Here is an 18,282-nt window from a genome sequence, read left to right as displayed (position 1 = left end):
AACCCGCATATTCCGCATGCCATATAGCAAGGCGTTGCATATACACGTATATTTAAATATACACGGGAATTTCCACTCTCTGGGACGCCGGACGCTGAGAGCGGATTTTCTGAGACGTGGAGGCCCTTAAAACTATCGCGTTACTATCGCCTACATCCGTTTGCTCTCGCCATACTATCCTTATCACGTGTCTTAACGTCGCACGTACCATTCTCCGTTCCGTCGCTCGTTACGTGTTCCTTAGCTTCTTTGTCACGTACTTTGCTCTTCTTGCTGTCGGTGTAAAAGGAATGCTATAAACCAATAGTTCGTCCTCTTTTTTTCTTCTATACGTAACATGAGTAGCAGAATACTCTTCTTTGATGTTGTTGTTGTTACGTTTGTATAATGCAAGGGCGATTCTGTTATATCCTATAATCTTATTATGTACCGTCTTTTCTTTCTCACTTATCTCGTGCTGTCTGCGGTAGAACACTTAGCATCGTACTAAAGCACTGTTGTATAATATCGCAAAGTTATGTAACGTAGCAATGGAGTGGTAATTTTTTGCACTCTACTCTCAAATTATCTGATTATTAAGTTGTCAGTTAAATGGCGTCTCGAAGCTATTCAAGTGAAACACCTCCGCTTTTTTTTTTTTCTCTCTCCTTAGCGCTCGCAAGCTTCCCCAGTGTCTTGTCGGGGGAATAAAGTTTTATTTAATTTTTTTTTCACCCCCTTCCTTCCGTCGCGCGCATTGCACAGCCTTCGGCGCGGGCCCGGGACCAACGCGCACGACCCGAGCGGCTACACGTCGCTCCACCACTCGGCGCTCAACGGGCACCGCGAGATCGTCGCCCTGCTGCTGGACCACGAGGCGTCGGCGAACGCGGTGGACGGCCGGGGCTGCACGCCCCTGCACCTGGCCGCCTGGACGGGCAACACGGACGTGGTGCGGCTGCTGCTCGAGAGGGGTCCCTCGCTGGCCGACGCCAACCACGTCAACCAGGAGCGCGAGACGGCGCTGCACTTCGCCGCCCAGTACGGCCACGCGCAGGTACGCGCCCTGCACCGTTCTGTTTATAAAGGGGCACGCGCTGGCGCAGTCTAAGATGGCGCGTTCCCGCGCCATCCTACCCCGCGATAACCGTGGCCTCCGAGATCGCAACGGCATCTCGGAGGCCACGCCGCAGCCGTGAAGTCTCGCATGCGAAATCGATCGCAGTGCCAGAGCTTCGTCTGTAGCGCGGCGATCGTCGGCTACTATGGGAATGTTGTGTAGTGTTTGTCCCAACGTGTCCATCATGCAGTGTATGTATTTGTCTATTCAGCGTGCTTGCGGCTTCAGACGTTCTTTTGGCGTTATATTTATTGCGCTTTGTCTGCCTTCATTGGCCTAAATTTCTAAGCGCCCACGTTGCTCTGAAGGCAAAGGGACAATAAATTTCTGCGGACATGCGTACTAAGTGCGAATTGTTGCGTGCACTTACAGCGCAGTACGCGTGTTGTTGAATACGTTCAATTTACGAAGACGCGGATTCGTTGGAAACCAGAAGGACGAATGCTAGGCAAATTCATGTATCGTGCCCATCGTTCCCACGCTGGCAGAACCGGCGTGGTCGCAGCTCCCGTAAACCATTAGCGTCACATTTCCCTTTAGTAATTTTTGCAGTTAACTCCATAATTGTATAACCCCCTCTCCCTTCCCCAAGAAGTGTGGTTCTTTGTTTATGATGCCGTAAAAATTACCCATGGGCCGTACGCGTGTCAAGCGCCTCTTCTTTGGCACGTGTCAAAGTCGTAAAACACGTAAGAATTAAAGAGTGGTTGCGACGCCGCCTTCAAATTCTGGCACCGGCTCGCCATTGACGTCACATAACATGACGCCGTCTGGGCCGGCCTAGTTGATTTTGTCTAAGATGGGCTGCAGTGCATTCTAAAGGAACGAAAGACGGAAGTTGGTTAGCTTCGAAAACATTTACTTTGCCTCAAGAGCTCCTCCACGAAAAATATTCCTCGAAATCCGTGACCTCGCAGTGACGTACCGGTGCTGGTTGTCTCGCTTGGGATTCAAATAATGGAAGGCTCGGCCTCCATTTTATCCTTTAGTAAGTAATGTCTAACCTCGAAATCAACGAAAATGAGGACACCCCATTCGAACGCTCGCGCGACCTGACAAGCTCTCGCCCCCCGGTGTCTCAGGTGGTGGCCCTGCTGCTGGCGCACGGTGCCGAGCCCGGGCTCCGCAACGTGCGCGGCGAGAGCCCCCTGGACCTGGCCGCCCAGTATGGTCGGCTGGACAGCGTGGCACTGCTGGTGAGCGCGCAGGCGCACTCGCTGCAGCGGCTCGCCGCGGCGCACCACTCGCCCCTCCACCTGGCGGCGCGGAACGGCCACCGGCAGGTGGTGCGCCTCCTGCTCGACCGGGGCTTCCCCGTCAACTGCCGGACGGACAACGGCACCGCCCTGCACGAGGCAGCCACCTTCGGGAAGCTGGACGTCGTCCGGCTATTGCTCGACTACGGTGCGTTGACCGTTTTTTACTGTGTGCTTTTTTTCTTTTTTCTTCGGGAATCAGTTTGTCGTTCTTTAACGTGCACCCAGTGCACGGTGCACGGGCGCTTTTTTGCATTCCGCCTTTCCATCGAGATGCGGCCGCCGGGGCAGGGATCGAACTCGCGACCTCGAGTTCAGCAGCGCAACGTGATAGCCACTGGGCTACCGCGGCGCGTTTTGCCAATCCAGTGGTGGCCTGTGCGAACACAATTTGTTTTACGTGACGTGGAAAACGTAGCCGTGAATGTCGTGTTGGAACCACGTGCGAGAGCATGCCCCTCAGCATGTGTCGTTCCCTTCTATATGTGTGCAGCTATAGCACTTCGGCTTCGTTTGCACCACGACTGTTGCCGCCAATAGTTGGGCAAGGGTAAACGTGCAGTGCGGAGAAGTGCACTTGCTAATTAAGAAAGGGGTCTAGTGTGTGTCGTCATAGGGGGTATGCACTGATGCCACAGAGGCCGCAATATTGTTGTACAGTCGGCGCTGTGAAGGGCTACGCGTTAATCATCATTCGCGCCAGCAGCACAGTGGAAGCGGTCAGTATATGGCAATATGGCGTATCTCACGTTGCGTGATTGCTCTCTATAACGATTTCGGTGCTAGTTACGGACTCGGAAGCGGTGTTTCCCCAGCAGCGTGGGTGCTACAAGGTGAAGGAGCGGAGTAGTGGCCGCTCCGTTGTTCTTCATTTGACAAAGCACGATCGAAGCGAGGTCGATGCTCATTGCCAGCAGGGAAGCAACAATTGTTGGGAGTCACGAGGCGTAATGACACGAATTTATAGCGTACGCCGCATGAGCTGTGATCTCGTTACTGCGATTTCGCTTATTGCATTCTTTTCCTTTTTATTTCTGTCTCTTTTTCATTTTCTTTCCTGCAGATTTTGCGAATCAGCCACGAATCTGTCCACTTCCTGTATTTAAGCGTGCGCGTACGTTCATTTCAGTAAACGCATTGGAGCTTGCAGTAGCGCTTGTTCGCCTCATTCTAGTTTCGCTCTGTCGCTCCACAAAGTGACATGTTTGCGGCATAACGGAGCGGCCACCCATTGACAATTACAAATCTGCATACCAAAAGCCCATCTAATTGTAAAAGCAAAAACCGGAAAGGGTAAGAAAACACGTCTGATGCTAAACCAAAAAAATTACCGACGATTACGTTACTTCCTAATGCGAAATTTGAGCGCAGCAAATAAGCTGTTTCACCTTTTCGATAGATTGAGGCAAAGAAATCGAGCAACACATGTATGCGCTATCACAGAATTTTTTTTTTTTTTCACACGTATTCCTTTAACAAAGACTCCACTAACAGTTCTTGACAGTCATGAAGGAAGCTTTGTGGTCGGAGAAATAGACTGATATATGTTCGACTTGGTACACCAATGCTTGATTCTCAAAGACGAGATCTATACAAGTGCCTCGCGAGGTTGTCACAGCCGTGGGACGCGTTACGAGCGAGAGGAACGGGATGTTCTCCCGCATAAGTGTTAGGAAATTGCTGTTTGTCTTTATGTCAACATTAAAGTCCCCCACTACTAACATCGGTGTGGATCGATGGACGGTTAATGCGAGTTGCAGGAAGTGCACGACGTCTTTCGTGAGTGCGGTAGGGGCGAAGTAGGCAGCTACTACCAGCAAGATAATTTCGCAGTGGCGAACGGCAGCGGCAATTTCGGCTCGGGCGGTGCACATATACAGATCCGCCGCCACCGATCTGGCTCTCTGATTGCCACCGCACAGGGCGAACGGCAGCGGCAATTTCGGCTCGGGCGGTGCACATATACACATCCGCCGCCACCGATCTGGCTCTCTGATTGCCACCGCACAGGGGTTGCATTGGAGGAGGAGCGAAGAAAGGAATTAAGTTCGAGCCGGCGCTTTGACAACCGGAGACTCGCAGGAAGAGGGGGGAGGGGGGCGGCGTGTACACCCAGCGGCAAATGATGGAGGCAGAAGCGCGCGCAGCAAGCGGACAACACGATAAAGGGAGGAGGGAAGAGATAGCAGCGACTGACTGATGCCGCTGACGCCGATAGTGAGTCAACCCCAGCTGCGGAGTTGGTTTCAGGGACAACGCCGCCGATGCCGACACAAACAATATGATACCCTCGCTTCCGCAGCGCTAAGAACCAGGTCTAGCCGTGGGAAGGTGGTCACGTATTCGTCGACGTGCCGGGGCCTACGTGAAATAACCGGCGCGTCGGCAACTGAAGAGCACCCTATCCGCCACACAAGAACAGGGGGGGGGGACCCTTTCCTCCTCTTTCTGCATGGCGGCGACGGTGTTCTATGCAGTCACGTTATCTTGACTCTCTAGCGGCGTCAGCGGCATCCAGCGGTATCAGTCGGTCGCTGCTAGCGCTGGGGGGATGAAAAGGGGGCGGAGCTGGTTACGAGGCCGACGACAACGCCGACGACGACGCGAAACCCAGGAACGGACGCCAAAGAGCTGCGCTCTAATATCAGCTAAAGTAACAAGATATCGTCGTTACTTCGGGGACAACAGTCGTCATCGTATAGGCTCGGCTGACGCGCAGTGCGACTTCTTGTTCGGTTGCTCAGAGCTAGAACGTCAGAGACGGCGGCGCCCTGTTGGGTCGCTGCTCCCAAGTCGAGCTAGAAGGTCGCTGGCGCCCAATTGTCCAATGTAGCGGAATCGGCAAGGTCTTAGCGAGTGACAGCCGACGCATCTGCGATCCTCTCGTACAACACGACTGACGACTGAGGTTCGTTTGACCTATAACCTCGGCGTTAGGTTATCCTTCAACCGAAAGTGCCCGATGTCGCGTCTGAGTACTCGTTAGAGAGGTGTAATAATCGCTCGCCGACTTCACGCATTGTACGAGAGACGGCTTTGCGAAATGCACCAATGTTTACGGCAAAATTGAGCGAAGCGCTGAATCCGCTTACGAAGACGCGACGTGTCATGTAGACTGCAGGGTATTTTACATCGAGCGCAGTTAAGAACGCGAAACTCAGATTGATCTGTCCATCCAGTCCACTCGGGCACGCCGTCTTCGTCGCGTTATCTTGTCTTCCGTCAGGCCGCCTCCTCACTTTATTCTTCACCCTAAAAAAAAAAGGAAATTGCAAATCTTTGTCCACCACCGCCAGCGGGGATCGAACTCAAACAAGAATGCTGACGCTGTTTGAAACGTGTCTGCGCGTATCTTGCAGAGAACCTGAAAGCTGGCTTTTCCACGGTAGGAGTCTTTGTTGGGAGAAGCCCACTTTTGTGCCTTCCTTCGTTTTGCAGGCGATGGTTTTTATGTTTAATAGCGCTTGTTAGTGGGTTAGGCGGTTCACATCTTGGTATATGGTGGCGTCTGGAACGAACTGGAGAAAAAAAAAATACGAGAACTGGAACAGGATAGGCCTGGTATACTGGAAGTATGGCTATGAATGCATGTGGTCGTGAAATCGCTACCGATAATTCGCATAAACAGCTCGAATATGAGACAAGAACGAGTTGGAAAAGGCTATTCCTCGCCGACAAATGAAAATTTATTGCGGCGCAAGGATTGAAAGGAGTGTCCAACGATCAAAGGCCAGAGATGACAGAACTACTACGCATGCGCATGAGGCTAGATCATCACCGTAACAGTGGTTAACTGCTCCCTAAATAACGAATGCATGAAGTTCTACAAGTCTGATCGAACGTATGCCCTCTAAATTCTGAGGCTTGCGCTGAGGCGATGGGGACTTAGCTAGCCTGCATATGCTGAAATTATCGAATTACTTCTGACACAGAGGGAGGTGGGGGCGTTCGCGCCGCATACTGAACAATAATGATAGTCGTTCGATAATGATAGCCGTGGAGTAGCGGGCTAGCCCCTTCGTAAATTGTGCATACTGAAGACATGTATACTGAGTTGACATCTGCAAGGCAGCTCGAATACAAGTCTGAAGGTTGTCGTATGTACGAAATCGCGTGAATATCGGGATTAGCTGAAAGCAGACCGGAAGTTGCCAAGGATGAGGCAAATGCAGTCTGTGCTCGTTCTCCTATGCAGAGCTACATACTCACACGGAGGTCGGCACAAACCGTAACCTGCACATAGTTGCACATTAACGAAACATGTTTCAGTCGAGAACTTTTGATGCACGAGCAAACAAGACTCGAATTTGGTGGACTTCACGCCCGTATTTTACTCTCCCAGTAAGGTTATTGTGAGCAGCCCATCGGAAGAACCCGCATCGTAAACACACGGATGAAGTTGTGGTGGCCTATAGGGGCCAATTGTGGCCGGCGTGCAAATATAGATTGGTACTGACTATACTACCCTTCTTAATGCACATTACAGTGGTTTGGAGCAACCAAGGTTCTCTTGCAGGCGCCTCAGTAAACAGCCCGACGACGGGGTCAGTCTCTCCCACAGCGGCTTCGAAACGGCTCAAAGGAACTGTTCCTCAGCTGCGTTGACATTCCCCGCTTCCCGCCATTAGACATGCCGTTCGCTTCATGCTCGTAAATAGTGCACGCTCCCGCGATCCTGTGGTGCCGCTCGACTATTGCACTCCAATGTATGGACGCATGGAAGAGCTAAGAGCGTCTGCTCATACGTAGAATAACTAATTAAATAAATGAAATGCTTAGGTGGGTATTCTTGCCGTCCTATTGAGCGCGCCATTTCGCAGTTGCATTATCGAAGCAAATGTACGCCGTCCAAACGTAAAGCTCGCTGCCATTGGTAGAAGCTTTTAAATCTTTGCGCTGTATGACCGAATGGTATGGCGGAAGCCCGTAAGGTGGAGAGAAGTAATTAACAAAGGGAAAATGGGACACCCACCCAATCGCAGCAGTTCCTACAAAAGAAACCCGTACGGATTCCTCGAAAGGAAAGCCTCGCAGTTGAAGAAAAATTCGTCCTGGTCTCGGACTCGAGCCCGGGACCACCGCCTATCCGGGGCAGCCGCTCTACCATCTGAGCTAACGAGGCGGCTAGCAGATGGCCGGGCGAAGTCGAACTTAACACAAAATTCAAGTGGATGTCTCATTTTTTTCTTTATTAATTACTTCTCTCCACATGCGGGTTTCCGCAGAACTATTACGTCGACCTGTTGCCTTTGCTTCCGAGTTGTTGACAAATTGGACTTCGCTCTGCCACCTGCTAGCCGTCTGGTTAGCTCACATGGTAGAGCGGTTGCCCCGCAAAAGCGGTGGTCCCGGGTTCGAGTCCCGGACCAGGGCGAACTTTTCTTCGACTGCGAGGCTTTTCTTTCGAGGAACCCGTACGAATCGTAGCGATTGCTACGATTCGGTGGATGTCTCGTTTTCCCTTTACGAATGTCTTAAGTATGTAGAGACTTTAACGCTGCATGCGTCGCGGCGACCAGCTAGCTGTGAGCGACAAAAGCGGCACACGCGCGCCTCTTCTCTCCGCCTGTCTGCGAGGCACGTCACACGTCCTTCCGCAGTCGGGAGGTGTCGACTCGCGTGTTCGATTGCGTCGAACTACCGGACGCGGCGTGCGGTGCCGACGACGAAGCCGCGAGTAGCGGCGCTCGTTGCGCCCCGCCGGCCGGGGGTGAGCGGCGGCTGCGTAGGCGACGCGTGACGCAGTTCACGCGAGCGGCAGCGGCGGAGGTGGCGGCTGCGTTGGCGCCCTTGAATCATCGCTGCCGCCGCCGTTGCTGCTGTTCTGCGTCCTTTCACGGGCAGCGCGCCTCGCACCCCGTCGCGGTGTGTTTTTTTTTTTTTTTTTCACCGGGTGCACGCGCGCCGGCGTGGCCGAGACCGTGAAGCCGATTGCGGACAGCTGACGCGTAGCGGCGTAAACAACAGCGAGCGCGACGCGCTCGTGCGGAGGCGCAAGGTGCGTCGCTGACGCCGCGCGCACGCGTTTCCCCGCCGAGGGAGTTCCTGAGCGCGGCAGACTGGATGGACTGCCAAGGCTCTTGGGGGGAAAGTCACTGATACGGTGGTTTGAGAAGTGAATGCACGTGTTGCCTTATCGCGTGCGTCTAACTAATGTACCAAACCAATCATTGTTAGCATCGTTCCATTTTCTCATTCCGACTCGATATATATACAAATATATATATATATATATATATATATATATATATATATATGTATGTATGTATGTATGGTGTCCCAGCTAACTTGGACCACGATTTTAAGAATACCCAAGAGCTCTAGAGAAATCGTACCGACTGCATAGTAGCCGTGGTCCTGTGTACTTACGGCCAGCATTCTTTCATCACGAAGTATTACTTAATTAGTAACTTTTAATTGGTAAACCTTGTAATTATTGCTTGAATCGCAAGCGTATCAATTATAGTGTTGTAGGGCACCTCAAATAACCTCCGAATCAAGCATTTGCTTAGTGATCAGCTTTGCCTCGTTGGTTTTTCCGAGAAAAAACAAAATCACTCCAAACATCCAAAATGCGAAATACATAGGCGCTCGCGCGCCGCTACTCAAGCGCTCCCAAGCGAATATCCACGGAAACACGGCTTTATTAGCGGCGGCAGCTCGATACAGGGCTTCACGCTATGTGATGGTCGCGGCATCAAGAGAACACGCCGCTGACGCATTGATAAGCGTTACGGAGCGTTGTACGATGCGGCGATAACAGAATGCAGCCACATATCTTTCAATGGTTGCTTGTAGGCGTTTGAGTAGCGGCGTGCCAGTGCGCATCTATTTCGTATCTCGCGTATTTCGCGGGCTTTTGTTTTTTCTTGGAAAAAACAACCAGGACCACTTCAGCACGAAATAAATGCTTGATTCAGAGGCTATTCAAGGTGCACTACAACTTTGTAATTGATATGTTTGCGATTCAAGCAATAATTACAAAGTTCACTAATTAAAAGTAATTCATTAAGTAGTGTACTCCTTGATGACAAAAGTGTTGGCCGTAAGTATATACGACTACAGCTACTATGCAGTCGGTACGATTTCTCTAGAGCTCCTGGGTGTTTTTAAAATCTTGGTCCAAGTTAGCTGGGATATATATATATATATATATATAATGCGAAGGTTGTGGGTTCGGTTCCCACCTGCGGCAAGTTGTTTTTTCATGCACTTCAATTTGCATTAGTTTATCGTTATTTCATTCATTAAGCACAAGTAATTTCCCCTATGTTGTCCTTAGTGTCAATGTTTGTTGGCTTCTTATGATATGGCTAATAAAAATCGGGCCCCTCGGTTAATCCCCTTTCTTCTCGTTTATTACATAACGAGGGTCTCGAATCCGGCAACATTGATGCCTTCAGGTAGCATGTGTGGGTTTATTGACCAGTTGCCTTCACCCAAAAAGGTCACGTTCTCGTGACGTCTGCGGCAAAAAGGACGTTCCACGTCCGCCGCCAAGGTCTGTGAGTGGCGGCGCTGGCTAACATTCCCAGGGTTCTACTAGGGCACATAAATACCCAAAGAAAGTGGATGGGGAAACGGCGCCGCTGTAGCTCAATTGGTAGAGCATCGCACGCGAAATGCGAAGGTTGTGGGTTCGGTTCCCACCTGCGGCAAGTTGGTTTTTCATGCTCTTCAATTTGCATTAGTTTATCGTTTCTTTATTTCATTTATTAAGCACAAGTAATTTCCCCTATGTTGTCCTTGGTGTCAATGTTTGTTGGCTTCTTATGATATGACTCATAAAAATCGGGCCCCTCGGTTAATCTCCTTTCTTCTCGTTTATATATATATATATATATATATATATATATATATATATATATATATATATATATATATATATATATATATATATATATATATATATATATATTAGCGGCTAGAGATGTCTGCACCTAAACCCTATATATAACCGCTTTTATCTGCCGCGCAAACTCTCGCCTGACGTACAACTTCGTGGACGTAATGGATGCCATAGTTTAATATCCAGAACTGCGTGCAAGGCCGCCAGCCGCGTGTGTGCTTTTGCGAACGTCCGCCCACAAACGTTACCGCCGAGGACGTTATTTCTCATAGTTGCGCTGCAGTACACTAATATCAGGGCTGCCACGAAGCCATTCAGTGACAACGGCCGCAAGTTGCGACACGTTCACGATTTACGAGCGCAGTGTATACAGACGCGCCCCCCCCCTCGGGTAGGACGTCTCCTTGGCCTCCTGTTGTGACGCACGCGTTCGTATTGCGCGCGCGGCCTTTCTGGGGTCGCTTGCAGGCTGGCGTCTTTCCAGAACGCGCGCACTTCTTGCCGCAGCACTGTCGCAGCGTGACACCGCGCGACACTTTGAAGGCTTGCAGGCACAAAAAGCACCTGCGCTGCTGTCGTCATCGCGGCGCTTCTCTACACCCTTCTCTCGCACGGGGCCGCATACGAGCTCGTGCTAGAGGAAATTCAATGCACAACTGACCGTTGGATGCAAAACACTCGCGCAAAGACAACGGCGCACCAGTAAAGATTCGGGAACCGTGTAAGTGCACCCTGTTAGGATTGGGGGCTCAACCCCACCGCTCGTAATCAGTTGTCAAGGGGGTCGGGCATGAATTAGAAGGTAGCTGGCCCATGCCGTCGTCCAACTTATCCACGCTGAAGACGTTGATGAAGGGAAGGACTGCTTCTCATCGAGAACGAGGAATATGGGTTGATTTACAGTATCTACATCAGTCTAGCATGACTGCTTGAGAAAGTACATCAGTCTAACAGGACTGCTTAAGAAAGTGCATCAGTCTAACATGACTGCGAGTGAAAGTGCCTCAGTCTAACATGACTGCTTGAGAAAAGTACATCAGTCTAACATGACTGCTTGAGAGAGTGCACTGAGCCGCCGCACAACAGCGGTTTATAAACACTCGGTCCCCCCTCGATCCCAAGGTGACGGAAACGTTAGTCCAGTCATCGTAAACAAGTCGCCTCTCTGCGGGGCGGTTTACACACACACACTCACACACACACTTCCTTGCGCGAGGTTCACGTACCGGAGGCGACGTCAGTCGGACTTCGTAGAACTCGGGGCATGTGTCAGGAAAGGTGCCTTTTATTCCCCGAGCTGACCCCTGCAGCACGGCCGGGTGCCCATTGTCTTGCGTCTTGGACGTCGCATGGGAAGGGGCCTTCGTAGACGTTCCTGCGGCAACTCCCCCGCTCATAGCAGAACAGGTCGGCGTTTGTGGGTTCGGTAACAATGGTTGGTCCGCCGAACGCGTTTAGTCACAACGGCGACGAGGCTAGAGCGTACCGGTGGCGTTCCAAGAAAAGTTGACGCCCGCTGTCGCAACCGGCTGGCAAAACTTTCACGTCAGCGGGCCGTTCTTAACAACCCGGAGCTCCAACAAAAAATTTGCAAATGGCTATAATGGCCGAAGACTGTACCATCTTCGAAGGAGACGATGCGCTGCGGTACATCACGCAAGTTATCAGGGATAACTTCGGCAAAAAAGAAAGCGTATTTCAGACTCAAACAGATCCAGCAACAGACCAAAATTTGCACCAAATTTGCACCAAATTTGACAGACCAAAATTTTGCATAGAAAACCTTTAGTGCAAGAAAGCGGGAAAAAATGCCCCTATAATAACTCGGCCGCAGAACTTGATAAAATCCCTCCACTGTTAATCAAGAACCTCGGTCCAAAGAGCAAGGCACTGTTGACTGATGTCATACTGTGCAGGTGATTAGAACGAAGAAAATTCTGATTGGATGGCGCGAAAGCAAGGTGAGCCTCACCTGCAAAGACAAAGGCGATAAGGACAAGACGAATCGTTACAGACCAGGTGCAGTAACGTCGGTGATGTATAGAATGACAAGCAAGCCATAAAATTAGAACTGTTGAAGTGGGTGGAGAAAAATGATGTCCTGGGGGAAGTACAGGATGGGTTCAGACCGGGCATACTCTTAGAGGATAATATGTTCATAGTAACTCAGTGCATGTAGATTTCAGTAGCTCAGAATATACCTTTATAGATAGCATATTTCTAGATATTAAAGGAGCCTACGTCAACGTAGACAGAGAATTGTTATGGGATATTCTCTAGCATTATAGCCCGGAATACATGGAGCGAATAACCGGCGTCCGAGCGACGAACTTCCTTGGGCGGCGAACGCCCGACGGCCGGCGTCCAAAAATTTGACGGCCGCCGCCGACCTGCCTGTCCAAATATTTTCGTCGGGCCGCCGGAAGCGTCGAGCGCGCAGCGGCGGACGACAGCCAATCGGGAGGCGCCAGTTCCGGTCGCTAGGCATGCTGGTCTTTCGCGCGCGGGCCTTTTCTCGTCTTCTGCAACCACGTTGGTGTCTGCGCTAGTGTTGGTGTATTTTTCAGTTATAAAAGCGGTATATGCCACTTTAAAAAGCGCTTATATTTGTTTCATCGTTTACCACAACGCGTATGCTAAGTCTGATAACACTGGCGCCAACACGGCGAACTCGCGGCGGCGTCCGCCCGCTGTTCGCCTCATGTATTGCTATGCAGCGCATCTTCGACGTCTTGCCGCCGCGCCCCTGCTCGCCGCGCCGCGTTCGCCGTGACAATTCGCTCCATGTAGCCCGCGCTATAGATGACGATTTCGTGGAGCTTCTGAGGTATATACCGGGTGTTTCAGCGAACACTTTTTAACAGTTTTAAAGGTTGCTTGTGGGAGGTGGCACAATTCTAGTTCATGAGCTGATCTACTCGAAGAGGCGGACATTACTTGCTCAATGATTTGAAATGCGTAATCGACTAATTAAAATACGCTAATTATGTTTTTAGCTAATTGCCGTATGGCCCATATTGCAATTTACAAATTCTAGCCGTGGAGTTCACAAGGCGGATCCACTTGGCAGGCCTTCAGTGCTATTACGGATGTGCCTGTGGCAATTTGAGCCCTTGGGGGCAGCAAAAGGCACGCATTCGTTTTTTAAGACTGCATGCCCGATTTTTCGGACGTTTTCGCGGCCCCTAGGGAGTTCGAGAAATCGGACGTTGACTGTACTCAACTATACAAATGGATTTCTAAACATTCAAATAATTCAGTTCGCGACTCGACTATCTACTACTCTTATTTTTTGTATATTTCATGAAATACTTAGCTGAGGTCGATGCATTGCACGCAGCCTTACCACGGCGTTCATTTGGTTTCGAGACAAAACAAAATTTAATTCTGGATACGTGGCAAAATCACAACTTGATTATGAGGCACGCCTGTCTTGGTACAAGGTATAGTCCGAGTCAGATTAGATAACCGTTGGACCATTAGGGTGACAGAATGGGTACCAAGAGAAGGGAAGCGCAGTGGAAGACTGCAGAAGAATAGGTGGTGCGACGAAATTAGGAAATTTGCGCGTGCTAGTTGGAATCGGTTGGCGCAGGACAGCGGTAATTGGAGATTGCAGGGAGAGGCCTTCGTCCTGCACTGGACATAAAATAGGCTGATGATAATGATGATAGTCCGAGTCATCAACTCCAATCGAAGCAATTCCGATACCCGACGCCCACAAAGGGAACAGCAATGAAAGCAGCATCTATGTGAGAAGATGTAGGAGTGATTAGCCACTGGAAGGCACGCAGATCGTACCGAATGCGCGTGCTCATGCATGCAGATTGACGCGTTTGCGCGTGCAGTTCGGAAATTTCTGTCAGTCTGCAAACTTCCATATGCGCGATTGCAGTAGTTGCCGGCTTTGACGGTTGTCAAAAACACATATGCATGATCTGATCAGAACCGATGTCCGGTTAGCCACTCATACGAACATGTTAGCGGCAAGCTTTCCGCGACGGCTTGTGGAAAGCTTGCTGGTCACACCGGTCAATTTTCGCCCTGGCACACTGCCTTGGCCGCTAGGCCTAATCGGTAGTGCTTCGAAAGGTCGGTCGGGTATCGGCGACCAAAGTTACAATTTTACGCCGAATCGACTCGTGTATATTCGCAGAGGCCACAGGACACACGAGAAGCGGACAAACCGCTTCACAACAAAAGCTAGTTGTACGGGATGGTGCGAACGTTGTACTCCACCGCCATCGCGATTTTTGAGACACACCATACGGAGGCATCTCATCTTATAGCGCCATTCATAGACGCATAGTCTCTTGTCGAGCTCCTAGCATTGTTATTGGGTGTAACACACATTTTATCTAGTGCGGTAAAGCATATCGAATCACATCTGTCATTTAAAATGCACGTAAGACATTTGCCATCACATTTTTTTTCTCTTGTGCCTGAAGCCGCATATTGTTCTAGCTCATTTCTAATTTTGTCTCTCTTTGCGCCCAGGCCCATATCTTTGTTCTCGTTAGCCTACAAAACTTAATGTAATTGTTTACAAATTTAAGTTCCTTGCCTACCCTAATAAAGTTGTTTGCAACATAACGTGCACGGTATGCCGTCCGTGGGAAAGCAAGCTTAAAGGGCCCCTGGAACGATTCGGACAAATTTTGCAGACGCGTAGGGTACAGCTTAAGTAGAACATCCGCACCACAATTTAGGTGAAGCGTTACGTACTAATGGAGCTACAAGCGATTACAAGTTACCCTCCTCCCTAGCCATGCTTTTCCTCAACTCGTTCGCCGAGTGATCGGGGCTAAGCTCCGCCTTCACTGGTTCTGCGTCACGATGCGACGTCACATCGTCCACTTCCGGTTGTTTTGTAGCTCGCCCCCACCCGCGCGAAACCTATCCGCTAGCCGCTTGGCCGTCCACCCCAAGAGAGCTATCGAAGCAGCGTGCGTTACGAGCATTCTGTCGTAGCGCCGAACGTGTCTGGTATTCCGGTAATCACACACTAGCTGAACGTTTCGACGGAACCATGGAAGCATAAACTCAAGCTGATGAAAGAACCTTAGCGTAGACGTACGTGAGCTGCCTGATCGGTCTCCGCGGTCCAGCCACCCGTTGGCGCATAACTTAACCAGCCAAATAAAGAGCTAATATTGCTTTAACCAAGTGTAAAACATTTTAAAGATTTACAAAAACAACGTGTTAACGATTTCATTCCTGTGAAACATTTACAACAGCAGCAAAGAAGAGTACAGTTTGTTACTGCTACTGTGTCTGTTTGAGCTCTGACACCAGGTGGCTGCACCGTGCAGACCATTCACATTTGCGCTTCTGTTCATCACATGAAACGACACGCAAGGGGACACGGCCAGGCCCTGTCCCCTTTTTGCTTGCGTTTACCCTAATACCGGACTCGCGAAACGCTATTGCGTTAGTAATCTTCCGGTGTAAAGTGGCGGCCGCAATCGCGCAAGTCCTGGCGCCAATCGGATAGCGGCAGTCCGATGCGCTGCAGCCAGTCCGCTCGTCTACTGGCTTGCAGAGGAACACGATGTCGCAGCTTGACATATTGCCAGTCGCTGCGTTTGCAGTCCACAACGCAACAAAGTCGAATCATAGCGCTCGCGAAAAGACAGACCGACACTGACGGCGGAGCTCTCGTCAAAGGCGGAGCACGTTGTAACACAAGCAGACGACACTTGCTGTGTGCCGGAAGTGCTTAAGTGTACTGAAAAATTGTTCTTGTGCATTCTCTTTATGTTACTTTCTTTTCATAAAAACAAATTAACTAACATTCCAACTATTACGAACATCATTTGTTTACCATAAACTTGGAAAAATTAGCGATCACGCGCCCTGGTGAGCCAATCGGATAGCACGAGCCACTGACGTTGTATGGGTGGTTTTCGTCATTTGGGTAGGGGCGGCTTAAAATTCCGCCGAGCAGCGTGCTGCGATCGGTAGCGATGTGCACTTTTGAAACATAGTAAATTACACGCTTTACGCGGAGCACTTAGATGTGTCAATTAATGATCAGAAGGACATACTCTAACGACCCAGTACGTTTGTAGAAAATCGTCAAAATCGTTCCAGGGTCCCTTTAATTGGTCGCTGTTGGATTAGCGTCTTGCGTCACTGTTGAGCAGCACTTATTGATTGCACAGTAATAGCAAGCTTCGCCAAATGGCTACAGATTTATGCTGTACTATTCCAAGTGTTCCAAACAGAAAATTTTTCGCTGCTCGAAACTGTTCCAAAAAGCCATTTTTCCTGATCAAAAATTTCTCGAAATCCTAAACTGGCTGGACCACCACTATGCTTTGATTCACTGCCGCACCATCTATACACAGGGTGTCCCACTTACCACACACTATCTTTTTTTTTTTTTGAGGGTGCACGATGGGAGACACGCCATGTCGTGACGTACGTGATGCCGAATCGTTCCTACCACGCTCTTTGCGACACCATGCTGTTACGTCAGCGTGTGCGTATCTCCAAGGGAGGCGATCGAATACGTAAAAACGAAATGCAGAGGACGGTGCATCAAGTGGCTTTATATAGTCCCTGTTAATTTGACGCTGTAACTGTGTTTCACAGTGCCGGCTACCAACAAGCCCAGCTTTCAGTAATGCCAACACGATAATAAGGAGTAACTGAAGCGAGGCCAAAATGCCGTAACTACTCGGCACTGGCTCTTTCTGGTAACGAATACCCGCGGCCGAACCTCTTCATCGCTTTGGAGTCATGCTAGCGGCGCGGATCGAGCGGGCGCAGCCTATCCATCTATCAATTGATTGATTAAATGTTGGGAAATAATGGGTCTGCGGCTTCGCTGCTCACTCCCAACCCTGGCGAAAGAGCGAGCGATTTCCGGCGCGCACTGCGCGACTGCGCGCTGTGCGTGATCGGAAAACGCCGATAAGTTCGTGCCGCCTCAGACAGGTAGCGCAGCGTTACCAGCTGGTCGCTCGGCGGCAGTTGCTTTCGTTATCGCGCTTGTTGTGTCTGGTTAAAACATTATATATATATATATATATATATATATATATATATATATATATATATATATATATATATATATATATATATATATATATATGACATCTGCGGTTCTACTTCCACAGTGATCTTAATACCTCTCGCTATAGGAACACGGATTCGGAAGCTGGTTAATTGTTCATTGAGAAATGTTTTAGAAAGAAAGGTGTGCTTGCCGCTCCCGCAAGAGTGGCTGAGAACGTACGGCACGAAAACTAGGTAACGGGACAGCGAACTCGGCCTGCAGAGGGTGACGCGTACGTAGTGCGCTTGCAGTCTGGACGTACAGCGAGACGGAATGCCCATTAGTGGACATTCCGTCTCGGTTGGACGTTCAGTATCGTTGGTAATTCCGTCTCGTTGGACATTCACTTGTGCTGGACATTCCGTCTCGCCGCAGACATTTCGTCTCGCCGATCACGTGACCCATCGGACAGTTCATCTCGTTGGATATTCAGGCTTCGGACAATCGTACTTCCCCGAGTTCTCTCACGTCGCTGCTCTTGTGTAAAAAGGCCAAGTGGTCGCACGTCGCTCTCAACGCGCTTGTTTCGTTGCCCCGCCCGTCGAAACGTATACGCGAGCGACGTCGGTTCCACTCTTTAGCTTAGTTCTGTGACGGATTCGCGATGCACCAGCCATGATGGTTCTGCGGCTAGGTTCGAGGTTCGATTCCCCCTGCCGTGTCCCCCCGCATGTAGGGAGCAACGCAGAAAACGCTTGTGCTTTGTCCTTCGGACGCACTTTACGGGAACCTCGGGTGCTCAAAGTTTATCATTGACTACTGTGCAGTTTGGGAGCGTTAAGAGGAAGCTTTAGCTCGGGCCCAACTCCTACGCGGCCTATTCAAATACATGTAAAAACGCAAAAACGTTTTTCTGAGATAACCCCTGGACCGATTTTAATGAAATTTGTTGCTTTTGAGAGAGAAAGGTAAATTCTAGTGACTGTTGGAAGCGGAATTTTGATTTAGGGCTTGAATTTTGTTAAAGAGATTTACAAAATTTCAGCAGTTTGAAAAAAATAGAAGCACGAAGTTT

The 18,282-nt window shown here is 50.0% G+C and overlaps 1 protein-coding gene across 1 annotated transcript in view; it reads left to right on the top strand.

Annotated features, from left to right (window-relative positions):
• LOC126537466 (uncharacterized) overlaps nucleotides 1-18,282 on the top strand; it is a 119,474-nt gene that overhangs the window by 34,798 nt on the left and 66,394 nt on the right. The window contains exons 2-3 of the mRNA XM_055074276.2: nucleotides 745-1,036; nucleotides 2,182-2,503. Of these exons, the coding sequence (XP_054930251.1) occupies nucleotides 745-1,036; nucleotides 2,182-2,503 (614 nt within the window). The remainder of the gene's footprint in view (nucleotides 1-744; nucleotides 1,037-2,181; nucleotides 2,504-18,282) is intronic.

Source organism: Dermacentor andersoni, chromosome 4 (genome assembly GCF_023375885.2).
Source record: "Dermacentor andersoni chromosome 4, qqDerAnde1_hic_scaffold, whole genome shotgun sequence".
Lineage (NCBI taxonomy): Eukaryota > Metazoa > Arthropoda > Arachnida > Ixodida > Ixodidae > Dermacentor > Dermacentor andersoni.
The sequence above is the reverse complement of the archived record's forward strand: the minus strand, read 5'-3'. Positions and strand labels throughout refer to the sequence as shown.